The 16565-nt window shown below is 39.7% G+C and overlaps 1 protein-coding gene across 3 annotated transcripts in view; it reads left to right on the forward strand.

Moving 5' to 3' along the window:
* KCNIP4 (potassium voltage-gated channel interacting protein 4) overlaps window positions 1-16565 on the forward strand; it is a 1248962-nt gene that overhangs the window by 1128297 nt on the left and 104100 nt on the right. For 2 of the 3 annotated variants that reach the window (XM_024119502.1, XM_028492099.1), the window contains one exon: window positions 3969-4093. In XM_024119502.1, the coding sequence (XP_023975270.1) occupies window positions 3969-4093 (125 nt within the window). Of the gene's footprint in view, window positions 1-3968; window positions 4094-16565 lie in introns of those variants that run through there. The other variant, XM_024119504.1, reaches the window with a different exon arrangement.

Raw genomic sequence — 16565 nt, forward strand, 5'->3', positions numbered from 1 at the left:
CTCTCTCTTCTTATAAAGACACCATTTGTATTACATTAGGGTCCCACCCTTATGACTTCATTGAACTTTAATTATCTTCTTAAAGGTCACATCTCCAAATCCAGTCATATTGGAGGTTACGCCTTCAACATACAAATTTTAGGGGGGCATAATTCGACCCATAACAATGCCAAAAGTCAGACTGCAGTAGATTAAAAAGAGAACAGGAGGTAGGAAATGGACCCAGTGGATATAGTCAACTTTCCTAAGACATTTGACAGTGCAGGAGAGGAGAGAAAAAAATGTTATTTTTTTTATTTTTTTATTTTTATTTTTTGCGGTACGTGGGCCTCTCACTGTTGTGGCCTCTCCCGCTGCGGAGCACAGGCTCCGGACGCGCAGGCCCAGCGGCCATGGCTCACGGGCCCAGCCGCTCTGCGGCGTGTGGGATCTTCCCGGACCGGGGCACGAGCCCGTGCCTCCTGCATCGGCAGGCGGACTCTCAACCACTGCACCACTGCGCCACCAGGGAAGCCCTGTTATTTTTAATCATTGTTATTTCTGTCAGTATTGAGAGAGAGTTTGGCAAAGTAGAAAAAACATAAGGTTCGGCATCAAAGACTTGGGTATAAATTCTACCTCTGTCCTTTCTCCTATGTAACACCTGGTCACTCATTTCTTCACCACTGTGAGACTCAGATTCCCCATATGTAAAAAAAATGGATAATTCTACCTCACTGCGGAGTTATTGTGAGGATTAGAATTATATCAATAGAGCACCTAGCCCATCTCTTGGCATATAACGAACTTAATAAATGTTAAGCACTGTATGAAAAACCCCCCAGAGTGCATGCTTTTAAATGGTGGCTGAGTCACACTGTGAAGTTCCCAGTCCTATGAGGAATCATGCTGTGCTCTCCACAGAGCTTGCCTCCCACATCAGCATCTTGATTGAGTTAGGTGATGTTGCTTTTATAACTTATCATATGCTGGTGATTGGGGATGATTTCAGGTGTGTTTTTAGAGCTTGTCAGCCTTCTAGAAATAGAAACAGCCCTTTGGCAGGTAGGAGTCATTAAGGAGTAAGGTATCAGTCAGCTAGGAAAACAAGAGTCTGCGGGCAGACTCTTCAAGTGTGGCGCTTTGAATACTGCACGGGACGATGCTCATCCTATCACACATGCTTAACTCAATTACACTGACCCTCCAGCCCTGGTTCTTTTGTCTCAGTCTCAGCATCTGCAAGTCTGAGCCAGCTGGAGGAAGAAACCTTGTTGGTAGTGTGGTTGTGACTGCTCTGTTGTTTCAAAGGCTGAGAAGTTAATGTGCTATTTTGTTTCTTTCCGGTGGAAAGGTCATCAGGTTTAGAGGAGGTTATGCTATGATTGAAAGATTGCTCAGAAAATCTGATTAAAATTTCCTCTACTTGTGCCCATGCTGTGTTTCTCAGAACAATGCATAGAGAATACTGTGATTCCAAAGAAAGCATTCAAGGTCCACCAACCGTCCACAAACCCCAGTTTGAGAAATAATTTTCTAGAGGGCAGCTAAGGTTCAAGGGGCTCCAAGGGGATTGAAACTTCAGCGGCAACATCATTTGTTAATTGATTCACTTATTCATCCATCCCCCAAATAATTTTTGAGGAACTCTGGGGTATTAGACTCTATGTTAGGTCCAGAGGATATACAGATCTGTTAAGACATTGCTCCTGTCCTCATGGCACTCACAATGAGGAAGACAGACATGAACAGATCATAAATGTAATTAGTGTTTTACATGCTATATGAGAGGTAGGTAAGATGTGAGAACTCTGACCAGGGACCCATCAGTTCTGCCTGGCGGAATAATCGGAAAGGCTTCAGAAAGAAGGCAGTAATATTTAAATGGGATTATAAAAGATATATGTATTTCAATTGGAGGAAGAAGGAAAGAGGAATATTTTAAGTTGAGGAAATTGTACTGTAAATGATTCAAAAGATGCTTTCATCAAGACATTTTCAAGAAAGCAGAGTCTTTCCATCTGTTATTGTCTGTTTCTATTAGGTCTATTCCGTGGCATGTATTTCTGCATTGGCAACTGCAATAACTTCAACACAGTCCAATGCGCTGGATCAACAGAAATTTTATGGAGGACCATCTTCCTACATCCTCTCAAGCTCAGGACCCATTGAGTAGAATCAACCCATCCAATCCAAAGAACAAAAAAGAAAATTGAAAAAAACCCCATTTTAGCTTTTTAAATTTTCCCCATAAAACCCAGCCTGAGGTCAGTTTGTTAATGTCTAGCTGCCTTTTCTCAGCTACTTTTAGCCCTGTGCAAATTCTTTAGCTACACACTGCACTTAGTTCCTCATCAATTTTATCCTTGTCAGCTCAGACTTTATTCTTGGCCTGCCCATCTTTTCATAGCCTTTTATTATTCTTATCCCCCCATCACTATTCTGCAGCTTTTTCCTATCATTGTTCCAAAATAAACTATTATAATATGAAAAGTACAAAAGAAATATTTGCTTTTATCTCCTCTTCCTCACTTTGACAAACACAACCTTTCCAAGTATTTATTTCATTGCCATTAGTGGTCTTTTGTAAACTGCTTGAGGGCAGTAGTTAAGACACACCAAGATTAGGGTTCCACTGACTTTCTTTTCCCTGATAAGTGAGAGCTCTGGCCCCTCACTGCCCTCAGAGTGTCAGGGCAATAAGTAGGCACAGATGTTAATGACAGGCAGCATCATTAATTATCAAAAATTATGTGACTTTTGTAGTCAAAAATGTCTAAATTTCCAACTAACACATGAGCCATGGAATCAGGAGTGCGTGGCCCTGAGACCAGTTGATGAGATGTTCTCCTGAGCCTCAGCTGTCTGAGTTGGGAATCTGTAGCTAAGAGTAAGGGATATAATGGAGAGAAGCCATGGCTTCAGTCCTGGCCCTGGATGTGAGGAGTCCCTTAGCTGAGGTGTGGACTGGACCATGGCAGGAAGAATCTCTTAGGTCTCCGTTGGGCCCCACTGCAAAGCAGCTGAAATTACTTAAGGATGCTATACTTTGAGACCTGGGCACTCAGATCCTAATATATCCCAATACCTCCCGACTTGCATTCTACAAGACCCTAGGACACAGATGAAGATGTTAGCAGAGGTTACTTGAGGGGAAAAAGAGTTCAGTGGACAAATACCATTTGGGGTCAATGGGTTAAACAAAGTTAAACAGAATTCTTTGTTGCAAATCCTCTCAAAACCTTTATATTCCAGTGTTTTGCTCCCAAACTACATTAAACTTTACAGAATTTACCAAATTTACATAGACACAAAATTCTTTCTTTGTGTAGAGCATCTTTGAGAAATTATAGTGTAAATATAATTCACAAAGCAAAGTATAATACCTCAGCATTTATCCATAGCTATGGATTCCCTTGGCTGCAAAGTAGGGTGTAGCCAGAAGTTCCCTGGGCTCCAGTCCATCCAGTGTGCACCTATGAAGACTGGGTTTATGCCAGTCAAACTGGCAGCTGAGTACTTTACTCATTTCAGCACCTGATCTCTCTGCTTTATTTGTAGCCCCAGGCAAAACATTTGATTTTAATGGAATCTTCAGAGTGTATTTAGCAGAGTCCTATCTCACAGTTGCATGATACAAGGGTGGTACAGACTGCTATCAAACTAAAATTCCATTTTTATAACTAGTGCTTGATATATACACACATTTGAAGTGTTAAGATTTTCCATGATTTTTACACTTTTTAAACTGTACTGTAAAAATGTTCACAGTGTGGTGTCTGATGCCTAGAAAGTTTGAAAAAATATTATGTAGAATTAGCTTAATACGGTATACTCTGGGAAATGTAAAGACTGTTATTAGCAGTGTGAGACTCCTTCCTCTGGAAAAATCAGACATGTAGTAAACATTTCATTCCATTTTCCTATGTTGCTGTGTATACACATTGGGGTGCATTGACCGTTCTTAAGACTTTGGTTTTCCTCCACAGACAGCGTGGAAGATGAACTGGAGATGGCCACCGTCAGGCATCGGCCTGAGGCTCTCGAGCTTCTGGAAGCCCAGAGCAAATTTACCAAGAAGGAGCTCCAGATTCTTTACAGAGGGTTTAAGAATGTAAGAACTTTCTTTTTGACTTTACCTTCACACAGTTCTCAGAGGATCACTGAGAAACGAGAGGGGAAAAAGGGAAAATGTGCAGTTCTTTGAGAGCCCCATCCTATGTACACTTCTTACAGATCTTTCCTAGATATGAAAATTGTTGATATCCATTTGGGCTTTGGTTCACTTTGGTACACCATTGCTTGTACAATCAAACAAGGATGAGTACAGAAGAAAGGTTTACTTTATTCAATTTCTAGTTGGGATTTTTTTTTTCCTTTTCGGTTATATCGACATCATTTCAATAAGCTCTAATTGTCTATAGGACTAAGTGACTATAGATTGGAGCCTATCAAGGAACTCCACTCCTAGCATTGCAGAAAAGTCATGATAAGTTTGATAATTTCTAAAAGAGCATGTTACTCATGACTCTGAACAACAGGTATCTGTAGGTAGTTCCTCCTTTCGGTTCTCTGTGATCCAGGTGCACCTATCATGCTCCTTCCTGAGTGAATCATCATCAAGAAGAGTGATAGTCCTTGCACACCAGAGGGTGAGGGTGAGAGACAAGGAGTGGGCTGGGCAATCTGTCAGGCACACACTCTTGGTGATGCCTTGGTATATGCTCAGGATTAAGCTAGATACTGCAGGGTATTCGAAAGCCAGAGGAGATATGCTTCTGTCCTCAAGGAGCTAATGGTCTGAATAGGCAGAAAACACTCGCCCTCGTGAATTTATTTGAAAGTAATTCATCCTTAAAAGTATTAAATGGTCGTATATTAAGTGGCATACACAGCCCAAGATGTGTTATGTTCTTACACATATGTAAACCATAGTTACATATGCTACAGGTGTCCTTTGAGATCCTAGTGAATTGCTTCAATTCCTCCTCAAATCCAGCCCCTAACAGCCTCCATTCCATGGTCTGTAGGAATCTATAGAGTCCAAAGATTTCTGCTAATTCCTTCCTCTTGAAATCTGTCCACCTCAATGCTATCTCTCTCCAACCTCATGAAGATGAAAAACTCTACCTCTTCTACGGTATCCACACAAAAATTTAATTACAGAATTTGTAATGCTAGCTGCCTTTTCAGAATATTTTTATAAGGTCCCAACATGCATATTACACACAAACTTCCACCACCTCTCTGACTCCATGGGATCTCTCTCTACCCCATTTCTGCTCCTCACTGCTCTCCTTGCCTGGGCTACCTAAATGTTTCCTTCCATCGCTCCTCTGAAACCTGGTCCTCTTCTGACACCCAGGCATTTGTGAGGGTGGACTGAGTGGGGAGGAAGGCGATATAATGGAGATGGGTGCTTACCCCACACAGGTAGGACTCATGTTACACCTCAAGATGTGTAATCTATCAAGATGACACATACAAATAAACAGACCTAAAGAGAAAGGGACTTTGAAAATTAGGCTCAAGAATTCTTAGTCCTGCCTAGGCTGCAACAGAGAGAGGAAGCGCTTACAATGAAACAGCACTGACCCCTGACAGCCGCAAACCACTGAACAGTGAGGATGGGGAGGGAGAAGAGGTGAAAAAGACCAAGTCTTGGCTGAAAGTAAATGCTAAGAGAAGGCTCATCGTAGAATAGAATTGCAAAGGCATTCCTGGGAACATCCAAACTCCTTTGCTCTAATTCAGAGATCTTGTGATAAATTTTTTTCTTTATAACAATGGATTATGCATCAGATACAAAATGGTTGCCTAATAAGGAACTTAACCAACCTCTCAGCATCCCTGCACTGCTGCTACATTATCACTCCACTGCCTTTAGTGTAGGTCTCCCAGTTTGGGGTCTGGCTGCCTTTCATGCCATTTGTTGCAAATTGGAATCATGATTACTGCCATCATTAACCTTCGGAAGCAGCATCTCCACAGCCTCTCTTCTACAAGTGGCACTTCATGAAAAATTGCCCAGGCTCTAAAGTCTGCATTCATTGCTTTGTTTGATTTTTTTTCTTTGCCTGCTTGTCCTCTTTTCTTCCTTTGCTCCACTTCCCTTGCTTTTTTTTTTTTATACAGCAGGTTCTTATTAGTCATCAATTTTATACACATCAGTGTATACATGCCAATCCCAATCTCCCAATTCATCACACCACCATCCCCATCCCCCCAGCTTTCCCCCTTGGTGTCCATACATTTGTTCTCTACATCTGTGTCTCTATTTCTGCCTTGCATACTGGTTCATCTGTACCATTTTTCTAGATTCCAGATGTATGCGTTAATATACGCTATTTGTTTTTCTCTTTCTGACTCACTTTGCTCTGTATGACAGTCTCTAGGTCCACCCACATCTCTACAAATGACCCAATTTCGTTCCTTTTTATGACTGAGTAATATTCCATTGTATATATGTACCACATCTTCTTTATCCATTTGTCTGTCCATGGGCATTTAGGTTGCTTCCATGATCTGGCTATTGTAAATAGTGCTGCAATGAACATTGGGGTGCATGTGTTTTTTTGAATTATGGTTTGCTCGGGGTATATGCCCAGTAGTGAGATTGCTGGGTCATACTGCATGAGCTGTTTATATATTTTGGAAATTAATCCTTTGTCCATTGATTCATTTGGAAATATTTTCTCCCATTCTGAGGGTTGTCTTTTCATCGTGTTTATAGTTGCCGCATGGGTTTATCTCTGGGCTTTCTATCCTGTTCCATTGATCTATATTTCTGTTTTTGTGCCAGTACCATATTGTGTTGATTACTGTAGCTCTGTAGCATAGTCTGAAGTCAGAGAGCCTGATTCCTCCAGCTCTGTTTTTTCCCCTCTAGATTGCTTTGGCTATTTGGGGTCTTTTTTGTCTTCATACAAGTTTTAAGATTCTTTGTTGTAGTTGTGTAAAAAAAATGCCATTGGTAATTTGATAGGGATTGCATTGAATCTGTACATTGCTTTGGGTAGTATAGTCATTTTCATAATATTTATTCTTCCAATCCAAGAACATGGTATATCTCTCCAACTGTTTGTTTTTCTGAGTACAGGTCTTTTACCTCCTTAGGTAGGTTTATTCCTAGGTATTTTATTCTTTTTGTTGCAATGGTGAATGGGATTGTTTCCTTAATTTCTCTTTCTGATCTTTCGTTGTTAGTGTATAGGAATGCAAGAGATTTCTGTGCATTAATTTTGTATCCTGCAACATTACCAGATTCATTGATTAGCTCTAGTAGTTTTCCAGGGGCATCTTTAGGATTCTCCATGTATAGTATGTCATCCACAGAGAGTGACAGTTTTACTTATTCTTTTCCAATTTGTATTCCTTTTATTTCTTTTTCTTCTCTGATTGCCATGGCTAGGACTTCCAAAACTATGTTGAATAATAGTGGTGAGAGCGGACATCTTTGTCTTATTCCTGACCTTAGAGGAAATGCTTTCAGTTTTTCACCATTGAGAATGACATTTGCTGTGGGTTTGTCATATACAGCCTTTATTATGTTGAGGTAGGTTCCCTCTATGCCCACTTTCTGGAGAGTTTTTATCATAAATGGGTGTTGAATTTTATCAAAAGCTTTTTCGGCATCTATTGAGATGATCATATGGTTTTTATTTTTCAGTTTGTTAATATGGTGTATCACATTGATTGATTTGTGTATATTGAAGAATCCTTACATCCCTGGGATAGGTCCCACTTGATCATGGTGTATGCTCTTTTTAATGTGTCGTTGGATTCTGTTTGGTAGTGTTTTGTTGAGGATTTTTGTATCTATATTCATCAGTGTTATTGGTCTGTAATTTTCTTTTATTGTAGTATCTTTGTCTGGTTTTGATATCAGAGTGATGGTGGCCTTGCAGAATGAGCTTGGCAGTACTCCTTCCTCTGCAATCTTTTGGAATCATTTGAGAAGGATGGATGTTAGCTCTTTTCTAAATGTTTGATAGAATTCACCTCTGAAGCCCATCTGGTCCTGGACTTGTGTTTGTTGGAAGATTTTTAATCACAGTTTCAATTTCATTACTTGTGATTGGTCTGTTCATATTTTCTGTTTCTTCCTGGTTCAGTCTTGGAAGGTTATACCTTTCTAAGAATTTGTCCATTTCTTCCAGGTTATCCATTTTATTGGCATAGTGTTGCTTGTAGTAGTCTTTTCTGATGCTTTGTATTTCTGTGGTGTCTGTTGTAACTTCTCCTTTTTCATTTCTAATTTTACTGATATGGGTTAGATTGTTTATTTGAGATTTTTCTTGTTTCTTCAGGTACGATTGTATTGCTATAAACTTCCCTCTTAGAATTGCTTTTGCTGCATCCCATAGGTTTTGGATTGTAGTGTTTTCATTGTCATTTGTCTCTAGATATTTTTTGATTTTCTCTTTGATTTCTTCAGTGGTCTCTTGCTTATTTAGTAATGTACTGTTTAGCCTCCATGTGTTTGCGTTTTTAATGTTTTTTTTCCCCTGTAATTGATTTCTAATCTCACAGCGTTGTGGTTGGAAAAGATGCTTGATATGATTTAAATTTTCTTAAATTTACCAAGGCTTGATTTGTGACCCAGGATATGATCTATCCTGGAGAATGTTCCATGAGCACTTGAGAAGAAAGTGTATTCTGTTGTTTTTGGATGGATTGTCCTATAAATTTCAGTTAAGTCTATCTGGTCTATTGTGTCATTTAAAGCTTGTGTTTCCTTATTTATTTTCATTTTGTATGATCTGTCCATTGGTGTGAGGTGTTAAAGTTCCCCACTGTTATTGTGTTACTGTCAATTTCCTGTTTTATAGCTGTTAGCATTTGCCTTAAGTATTGAGGTGCTCCTATTTGGGTGCATATATATTTAGAATTGTTATATCTTCTTCTTGGATTGAGCCCTTGATCATTATGTAGTGTCCTTCCTTGTCTCTTGTAACTTTCTTTATTTTAAAGTGTATTTTATCTGATATGAGTATTGCTACTCCAGCTTTCTTTTGATTTCCATTTGCATGGGCTATCTTTTTCCATCCCCTCACTTTCAGTCTGCATGTGTCCCTAGGTCTGAAGTGGTTCTCTTTTAGGCAGATATGTATGGGTCTTGTTTTTGTATCCATTCAGCGAGCCTATGTCTTTTGGTTGGAGCATTTAATCCATTCATATTTAAGGTAATTATTGATATGTATGTCCCTATTACCATTTTCTTAATTGTTTTGGGTTTGTTTTTGTAGGTCCTTTTCTTCTCTTGTGTTTCCTACTTAGAGAAGTTCCTTTAGCATTTGAAGTAGAGCTGATTTGGTAGTGCTGAATTCTCTTAGCTTTTGCTTGTCTGTAAAGCTTTTGATTTCTCCATCAAGTCTGAATGAGATCCTTGCTGGGTAGAGTAATCTTGGTTGTAGCTTATTCCCTTTCATCACTTTAAATATTTCTTGCCACTTCCTTCTGGCTTGTAAAGTTTCTGCTAAGAAATCAGCTGTTAAACTTATGGGAGTTCCCTTGTACGTTATTTGTTGTTTTTCCCTTGTTGCTTTTAATAATTTTTCTTTGTCTTTAATTTTTGTCAGTTTGATTACTATGTGTCTCAGCGTGTTTCTCCTAGGGTTTATCCTGCCTGGGACTCTCTGCACTTCCTGGACATGGGTGGCTATTTCCTTTCCCATGTTAGGGAAGTTTTCAACTATAATATCTTCAAATATTTTCTTGGGTCCTTTCTCTCTCTCTTCTCCTTCTGGGACACCTATAATTAGAATGTTGGTGCATTTAATGTTGTCCCAGAGGTCTCTTAGGCTGTCTTCATTTCTTTTCATTCTTATCTCCCTATAATTCGAATGTTGGTGCATTTAATGTTGTCTCAGAGGTCTCTGAGACTGTCCTCAATTCTTTTCATTATTTCTTCTTTATTCTGCTCTGTGGTTATTATTTCCACCATTTTATCTTCCAGGTCACTTATCCGTTCTTCTGTCTTAGTTATTCTGCTATTGATTCCTTCTAGTGTATTTTTCATTTCAGTCATTGTATTGTTCATCTCTGTTTGTTTGTTCTTTAATTCTTCTAGGTCTTTGTTAAACATTTCTTGTATCTTCTCAATCTTTACCTCCATTTTTTTTCTCAGGTCCCGGATCATCTTCACTATCATTATTCTGAATTCTTTTTCTGGAAGGTTGCCTACTTCCACTTCATTTAGTTGTTTTCCTGGGGTTTCATCTTGTTCTTTAATCTGGTACACAGTCTTTTGCCTTTTCATTTTGTCTGTCTTTATGTGAATGTGGTTTTCATTCTACAGGCTGCAGAATTATAGTTCTTCTTGCTTCTGCTGTCTGCCCTCTGGTGGATGAAGCTATCTAAGAGGCTTGTGCAAGCTTCCTGATGGGAGGGACTGGTGGTGGGTAGAGCTGGGTGTTGCTCTGGTGGGCAGAGCTCAGTAAAACTTTTATCTACTTGTCTGCTGATGGGTGGGGCTGAATTCCCTCCCTGTTGGTTGTTTGGCCTGAGGCAACCCAGCACTGGAGCCTACCGGCTCTTTGGTGGGGCTAATGGCAAACTCCGGGGGGGCTCACACCAAGGAGTACTTCCCAGAACTTCTGCTGCCAGTGTCCTTGTCCCCACAGTGAGCCACAGCCACTCCCCTCTGCAGGAGACCCTCCAACACTAGCAGGTAGGTCTGGTTCAGTCTCGTTTGGGGTCACTGCTCCTTCCCCTTGGTCCTGATGTGCACACTACTTTGTGTGTGCCCTCCAAGAGTGGAGTCTCTGTTTCATCCAGTCCTGTCGAAGTCCTGCAATCAAATCCCGCTAGCCTTCAAAGTCTGATTCTCTGGGAATTCCTCCTCCCGTTTCCGGACCCCCAGGTTGGGGAGCCTGACGTGGGGCTCAGAACCTTCACTCCAGTGGGCGGACTTTTGTGGTATAATTGTTCTCCAGTTTGTGGGGCCCAGAACCTTCACTCCAGTGGGTGGACTTTTGTGGTATAATTGTTCTCCAGTTTGTGAGTCACCCATCCAGTGGTTATGGGATTTGGTTTTATTGTGATTGTGCCCCTCCTACCATCTCATTGCAGTTTCTCCTTTGTCTTTGGATGTGGGGTATCTTTTTTGGTGAGTTCCAGTGTCTTCCTGTCAATGATTGTTCAGCAGTTCGTCGTGATTCTGGTGCTCTTGCAAGAGGGAGTGACAAACTCCCCATATTTTGATTAAAAGAATAAACCATTCATCAGCATCTTAAACCAGTCACACTTATATGAAAGTGGTTGAACACCCCTGCAAATAAAGATTACCAGAGCTCCCCAATCTTTTTCCAGTGCTGTATCTCTGACAGCATTTCTCCAACATATATTGTAAATATAAATGGGAAATTGGAGGAAAGGAAGATAGTGAGAGAAGATTTCTCTGCCCCTTACCCTGTCTTACCCACTGACTCATCCCCACATTTTTATTTCTCTTACCACATACTAAACTGAATCTTCAAAAGCAGGCAACTGATAGAAATGGTGAATATAATACAGTGTATCTCAATCTTTACTGTCCCTCGGAATAACCTGAAGGATTTGTTAAAACAGATTGCTGGGCCCCAGACTGAAACATTATGACTTAGTGTCTGAGATTGGGGTGGAGAATTTGCCTTTCTCCTATGTTCCCAAGTGCTGCTGACACTCCTCGTCTGGTGACCACACTAGTGCAATGCAAACATCATAAACACTGGTGTCACTCAGACTCAGGTCCATATCTTATTTGTTTAGGGAGATTCCTCTGAATCAGTGGCTTGTGTGTCCTTGTCTCTACAAATTGGGATAATGATATCTACATTACATGGGTTTTGTCTTTGTTTTGCTGGGTTATTTTAGTAAATTAAGATAATAAACATGAAGTTCAACAAAAAGGAATTATTGTAGTGTGGCCCCAAATAGTAAACGTCAGTTTTATGTTCCATCAGAGTCGGGCAGTCATGGTTGACCTACATACCTCCTCAGCAGTGTTTTAGGTTTTGAGCTACATAATTATGTATTGAAAAGGATGCAGAAAGATGCAAGTTATTAGCTACATATCAGCAGTCTCATGTTGCAATCATTTGGGGAGCTTTTAAAACTACAGATAGCTGGGTATCATGCTTGGTGATTCTGATGTAATTGCTCCCAGAAGAAGCTTGAGCGTCAGGATTTATGGCACTTTCCAGGTAATTAAAATGTGTAGCCAAGATTGAGAACCGTTGAACTAGATGTCTAAGATCATAGCCATAAAGGCGCTTCTATCACAAACAGTTGACCTACTTGTGATGAGCCCTCTAATGTCAAATATCAATGGTTAAACTGGCTACGTTGGAGCCTTTTGAAACCCTTGGTGGGTGGGGTGGGGTGTGTGTGCAGATGATGACTCCGATTTAGTTAAATCTGGGGTGATGTTTAATAATCTTTTTTTAAAAACTTCTTAGTTTAAAAAAAAATCCCATTTTAATAAACTGCTAATAGAAGGTCACATTTGAAAAAGACTGACCTAGAAGGTCATACAAGTATCTGTATACATGACTCATAAACTTGCTTTACTGTTCTCTTTCAAAATCAAGCATAACTTCACTCAACACTAGGTGATAATGAATGGTCCGTTGGGCATTAAGTTTTCATAAGGCTATGTCTTTTTGACATTTCCTCTCATTAATAAATAATTTACAGCATATTCTTCCCATTTTTTAAGGCACAGGATGAAAGATAGTTGCAGCTAGGTAGCCCTAATATGTTTTGGACACCTGGCTGCTTCCTGTCCCAAATCTTTCCTTGCTTCCTTTTCTTTCACTATTTTGAATTGTAATAGGTCAAAATATCCTTTACATTCAAATACATTTTTAAAGTATCACTTTAATAATTGTTAATGTCATTCTTCCCTAAAAGTGTTGTGTTAATATTCTTTTTACCTCAAAATGCAAGATGTTTGTATTAGTTTTCTATTGTGTGTAACAAATTACTACATATTTAGTGACTTAAAGAAATGCACATTCATTATCTCACAGTTTTGAAGGTTAGGAGTCCAGAAATGACTTACCTGGTTCCTCTGCTTGGGGTCTCATAAGGATACCATCCAGGTGTTGGTAAGGCTGCATTTCTCTTTGGGTTTAGGAGTCCTCTTCTAAGCTCACGGGGTTGTTGGCAGAGTTCATTTCCTTGTGGTTGTATTTCTGAGGTCCCCACTCTTGTGCTAGCTGTCAAACTGGGGCCACTCACCTCCTAGAGCCCTCCTGTAGTCCTTTGCCAATGGCACTGTCACAGACTCTTTCATAGCACGGTAGCTCACTTCTTCAAAGCCAGCAAGAGAGATTCTCTCTACTCAGCTAAAGCAGAGCCATATAATGTAACATAATTGTGGAACTAACATCTCCTCCCATCACTCTTGTACATCCAAGCACTCAAGGCAAGGGGATTAAAAAGGGCGTGATTTATGGGGAGTCACATTTACATGATGTCCATCACAGTGGTCTTTGTGAGGAGGCAGCAACCCTTATGGCGTAAAGCTGCTAAATTGGGTCTGAAGTCACATTTCAAGCACAGCTCATACCACCCCTCTCAGTTTTCTGCCTGCAATCCGGACTTCTCCTGAGGGATTTTACTAAAAGTGACACCAACCTTCCTCCCGGTTTCTACAAGAGATTTGATGTTATGGCCAAAGGAACCAGAAGAAGAGAGTTCTTTGATGGGGCTTTTCCACCCCACTCGAAGGGTTTGAGAACGTCTGCACTTTAAAAATAGATGAAGGGAACAGACGATGAAATTACAGGGATCTACATTTTTGACAGAGTACATGTGCATAAAAAGCTCTAAATCCCACTTACGGTGAAGGGGAGAGGGGGGAGTTGGTCACATGCATGGGAAAGAGTGGGATAGGTGATTAGGATAGAGAAATAAGTTGCTCATTGTATGAGGCAATTTCTCTTTTGTCATGAGCCCTCAGAGTTATTCTTTTTTCTTTTTAACATCTTTATAGGAGTATAAATTCTTTACAATGGTGTGTTAGCTTCTGCTTTATAATAAAGTGAATCAGCTGTACATATACATATATCCCCATATCCCCTCCCTCTTGCATCTCCCTCCCACCCTCCCTATCCCACCCTTCTAGGTGGACACAAAGCACCGAGCTGATCTTCCTGTGCTATGCGACTGTTTCCCACTGGCTATCTATTCTACATTTGGTAGTGTATATGTGTCCATGCCACTCTCTAACTTCTTCCCAGCTTACCCTTCCCCCTCCCCATGTCCTCAAGTCCATTCTCTACGTCTGCGTCTTTATTCCTGTCCTGCCCCTAGGTTCTTCAGAACCATTTATTTTTTAGATTCCATATATATGGGTTAGCATATAGTATTTGTTTTTCTTTTTCTGACTTACTTCACTCTGTATGAGAGACTCTAGGTCCATCCACCTCAATAACTACAAATAACTCAATTTCGTTTCTTTTTATGGCTGAGTAATAATGCATTGTGCTGGGTCATATGGTAGTTCTATTTTTAGCTTTTTAAGGAACCTCCATACTGTTCTCCATAGTGGCTGTATCAATTTACATTCCCACCAACAGTGCAAGAGGGTTCCCTTTTCTCCACACCCCCTCCAGCATTTATTGTTTGTAGATTTTTTGATGATGGCCATTCTGACCATTGTGAGGTGATACCTCATTGTAGTTGTGATTTTCATTTCTCTGATGATTAGTGATGTTGAGCATCCTTTCATGTGTTTGTTGCCAATCTGTATATCTTCTTTGGGGAAATGTCTATTTAGATCTTCTGTCCATTTTTCGATTGGGTTGTTTGTTTTTTTGATATTGAGCTGCATGAGCTGCTTGTAAATTTTGGAGATTAATCCTTTGTCAGTTGCTTCATTTGCAAATATTTTCGTCCATTCTGAGGGTTGTCTTTTCATCTTGTTTATGGTTTCCTTTGCTGTGCAAAAGCTTTTAAGTTTCATTAGGTCCCATTTGTTTTTTTTTGTTTTTATTTGCATTTCTCTAGGAGATGGGTCCAACAGGATCCTGCTGTGATTTATGCCATAGAGTGTTCTGCCTATGTTTTCCTCTAAGAGTTTGATAGTGTCTGGCCTTACATTTAGGTCTTTAATCCATTTTGAGTTTATTTTTGTGTGTGGTGTTAGGGAGTGTTCTAATTTCATACTTTTACATGTAGCTGTCCAGTTTTCCCAGCACCACTTATTGAAGAGGCTGTCTTTTCTCCACTGTATATCCTTCCCTCTTTATCAAAAATAAGGTGACCATATGTGTGTGGGTTTATCTCTGGGCTTTCTATCCTGTTCCATTGATCTATATTTCTGTTTTTGTGCCAGTACCATACTGTCTTGATTACTGTAGCTTCGTAGTACAGTGTGAAGTCAGGGAGCCTGATTCCTCTAGCTCCATTGTTCTTTCTCAAGATTGCTTTGGCTATTCGGGGTCTTTTGTGTTTCCATAAAAATTGTGAAATTTTTTGTTCTAGTTCTGTAAAAAATGCCAGTGGTAATTTGATAGGGATTGCATTGAATCTGTAGATTGCTTTGGGTAGTACAGTCATTTTCACAATGTTGATTCTTCCAATCCAAGAACATGGTATATCTCTCCATCTGTTTGTTATCATCTTTAATTTCTTTCATCAGTGTCTTATAGTTTTCTGCATACAGGTCTTTTGTCCCCTTATGTAGCTTTATTCCTAGGTATTTTATTCTTTTTGTTGCAATGGTAAGTGGGAGTGTTTCCTTAATTCCTCTTTCAAATTTTTCATCATTAGTGTATAGGAATGCAAGAGATTTCTGTGCATTAATGTTGTATTCTGCTACTTTACCAAATTCATTGATTAGCTCTAGTAGTTTTCTGGTAGCATCTTTAGTATTCTCCATGTATACTATCATGTCATCTGCAAACAGTGACAGTTTTACTTCTTTTCTGATTTGGATTCCTTGTATTTCTTTTTCTTCTCTGATTGCTGTGGCTAAAGCTTCCAAAACTATGTTGAATAATATTGGTGAGAATGGGCAACCTTGTCTTTTTCCTGATCTTAGTGGAAATGTTTTCAGTTTTTCACCATTGAGAACGAAGTTGGCTGTGGGTTTGTCATATATAGCCTTTTTTATGTTGAGGTATGTTCCTTCTATGCCTACTTTCTGAAGTTTTTATCATAAATAGGTGTTGAATTTTGTCAAAAGCTTTTTCTGCATATTGAGATTATCATATGGTTTTTCTCCTTCAATTTGTTAATATGGTTTATCACTTTAAGTGATTTGCATATATTGAAGAATCCTTGCATTCCAGGGATAAACCCCACTTGATCATGGTGTATGATCCTTTTAATGTGCTGTTGTAATCTCTTTGCTGTATTTTGTATTTTGTTGAGAATTTTTGCATGTATGTTCATCAGTGATATTGGCCTGTCGTTTTCTTTCTTTGTCATGTCTCTGTCTGGTTTTGGTATCAGGGTGATGGTGGCCTCATAGAATGAGTTTGAGAGTGTTTCTCCCTCTGTTATATTTTGGAAGAGTTTGAGAAGGATAGGTGTTAAATGTTCTCTAAATGTTTGATAGAATTCTCCTGTGAAGCCATCTGGTCCTGGACTTT

This window comes from Physeter macrocephalus, chromosome 7, assembly GCF_002837175.3.
Source record: "Physeter macrocephalus isolate SW-GA chromosome 7, ASM283717v5, whole genome shotgun sequence".
NCBI classification, from domain to species: Eukaryota; Metazoa; Chordata; class Mammalia; order Artiodactyla; family Physeteridae; genus Physeter; species Physeter macrocephalus.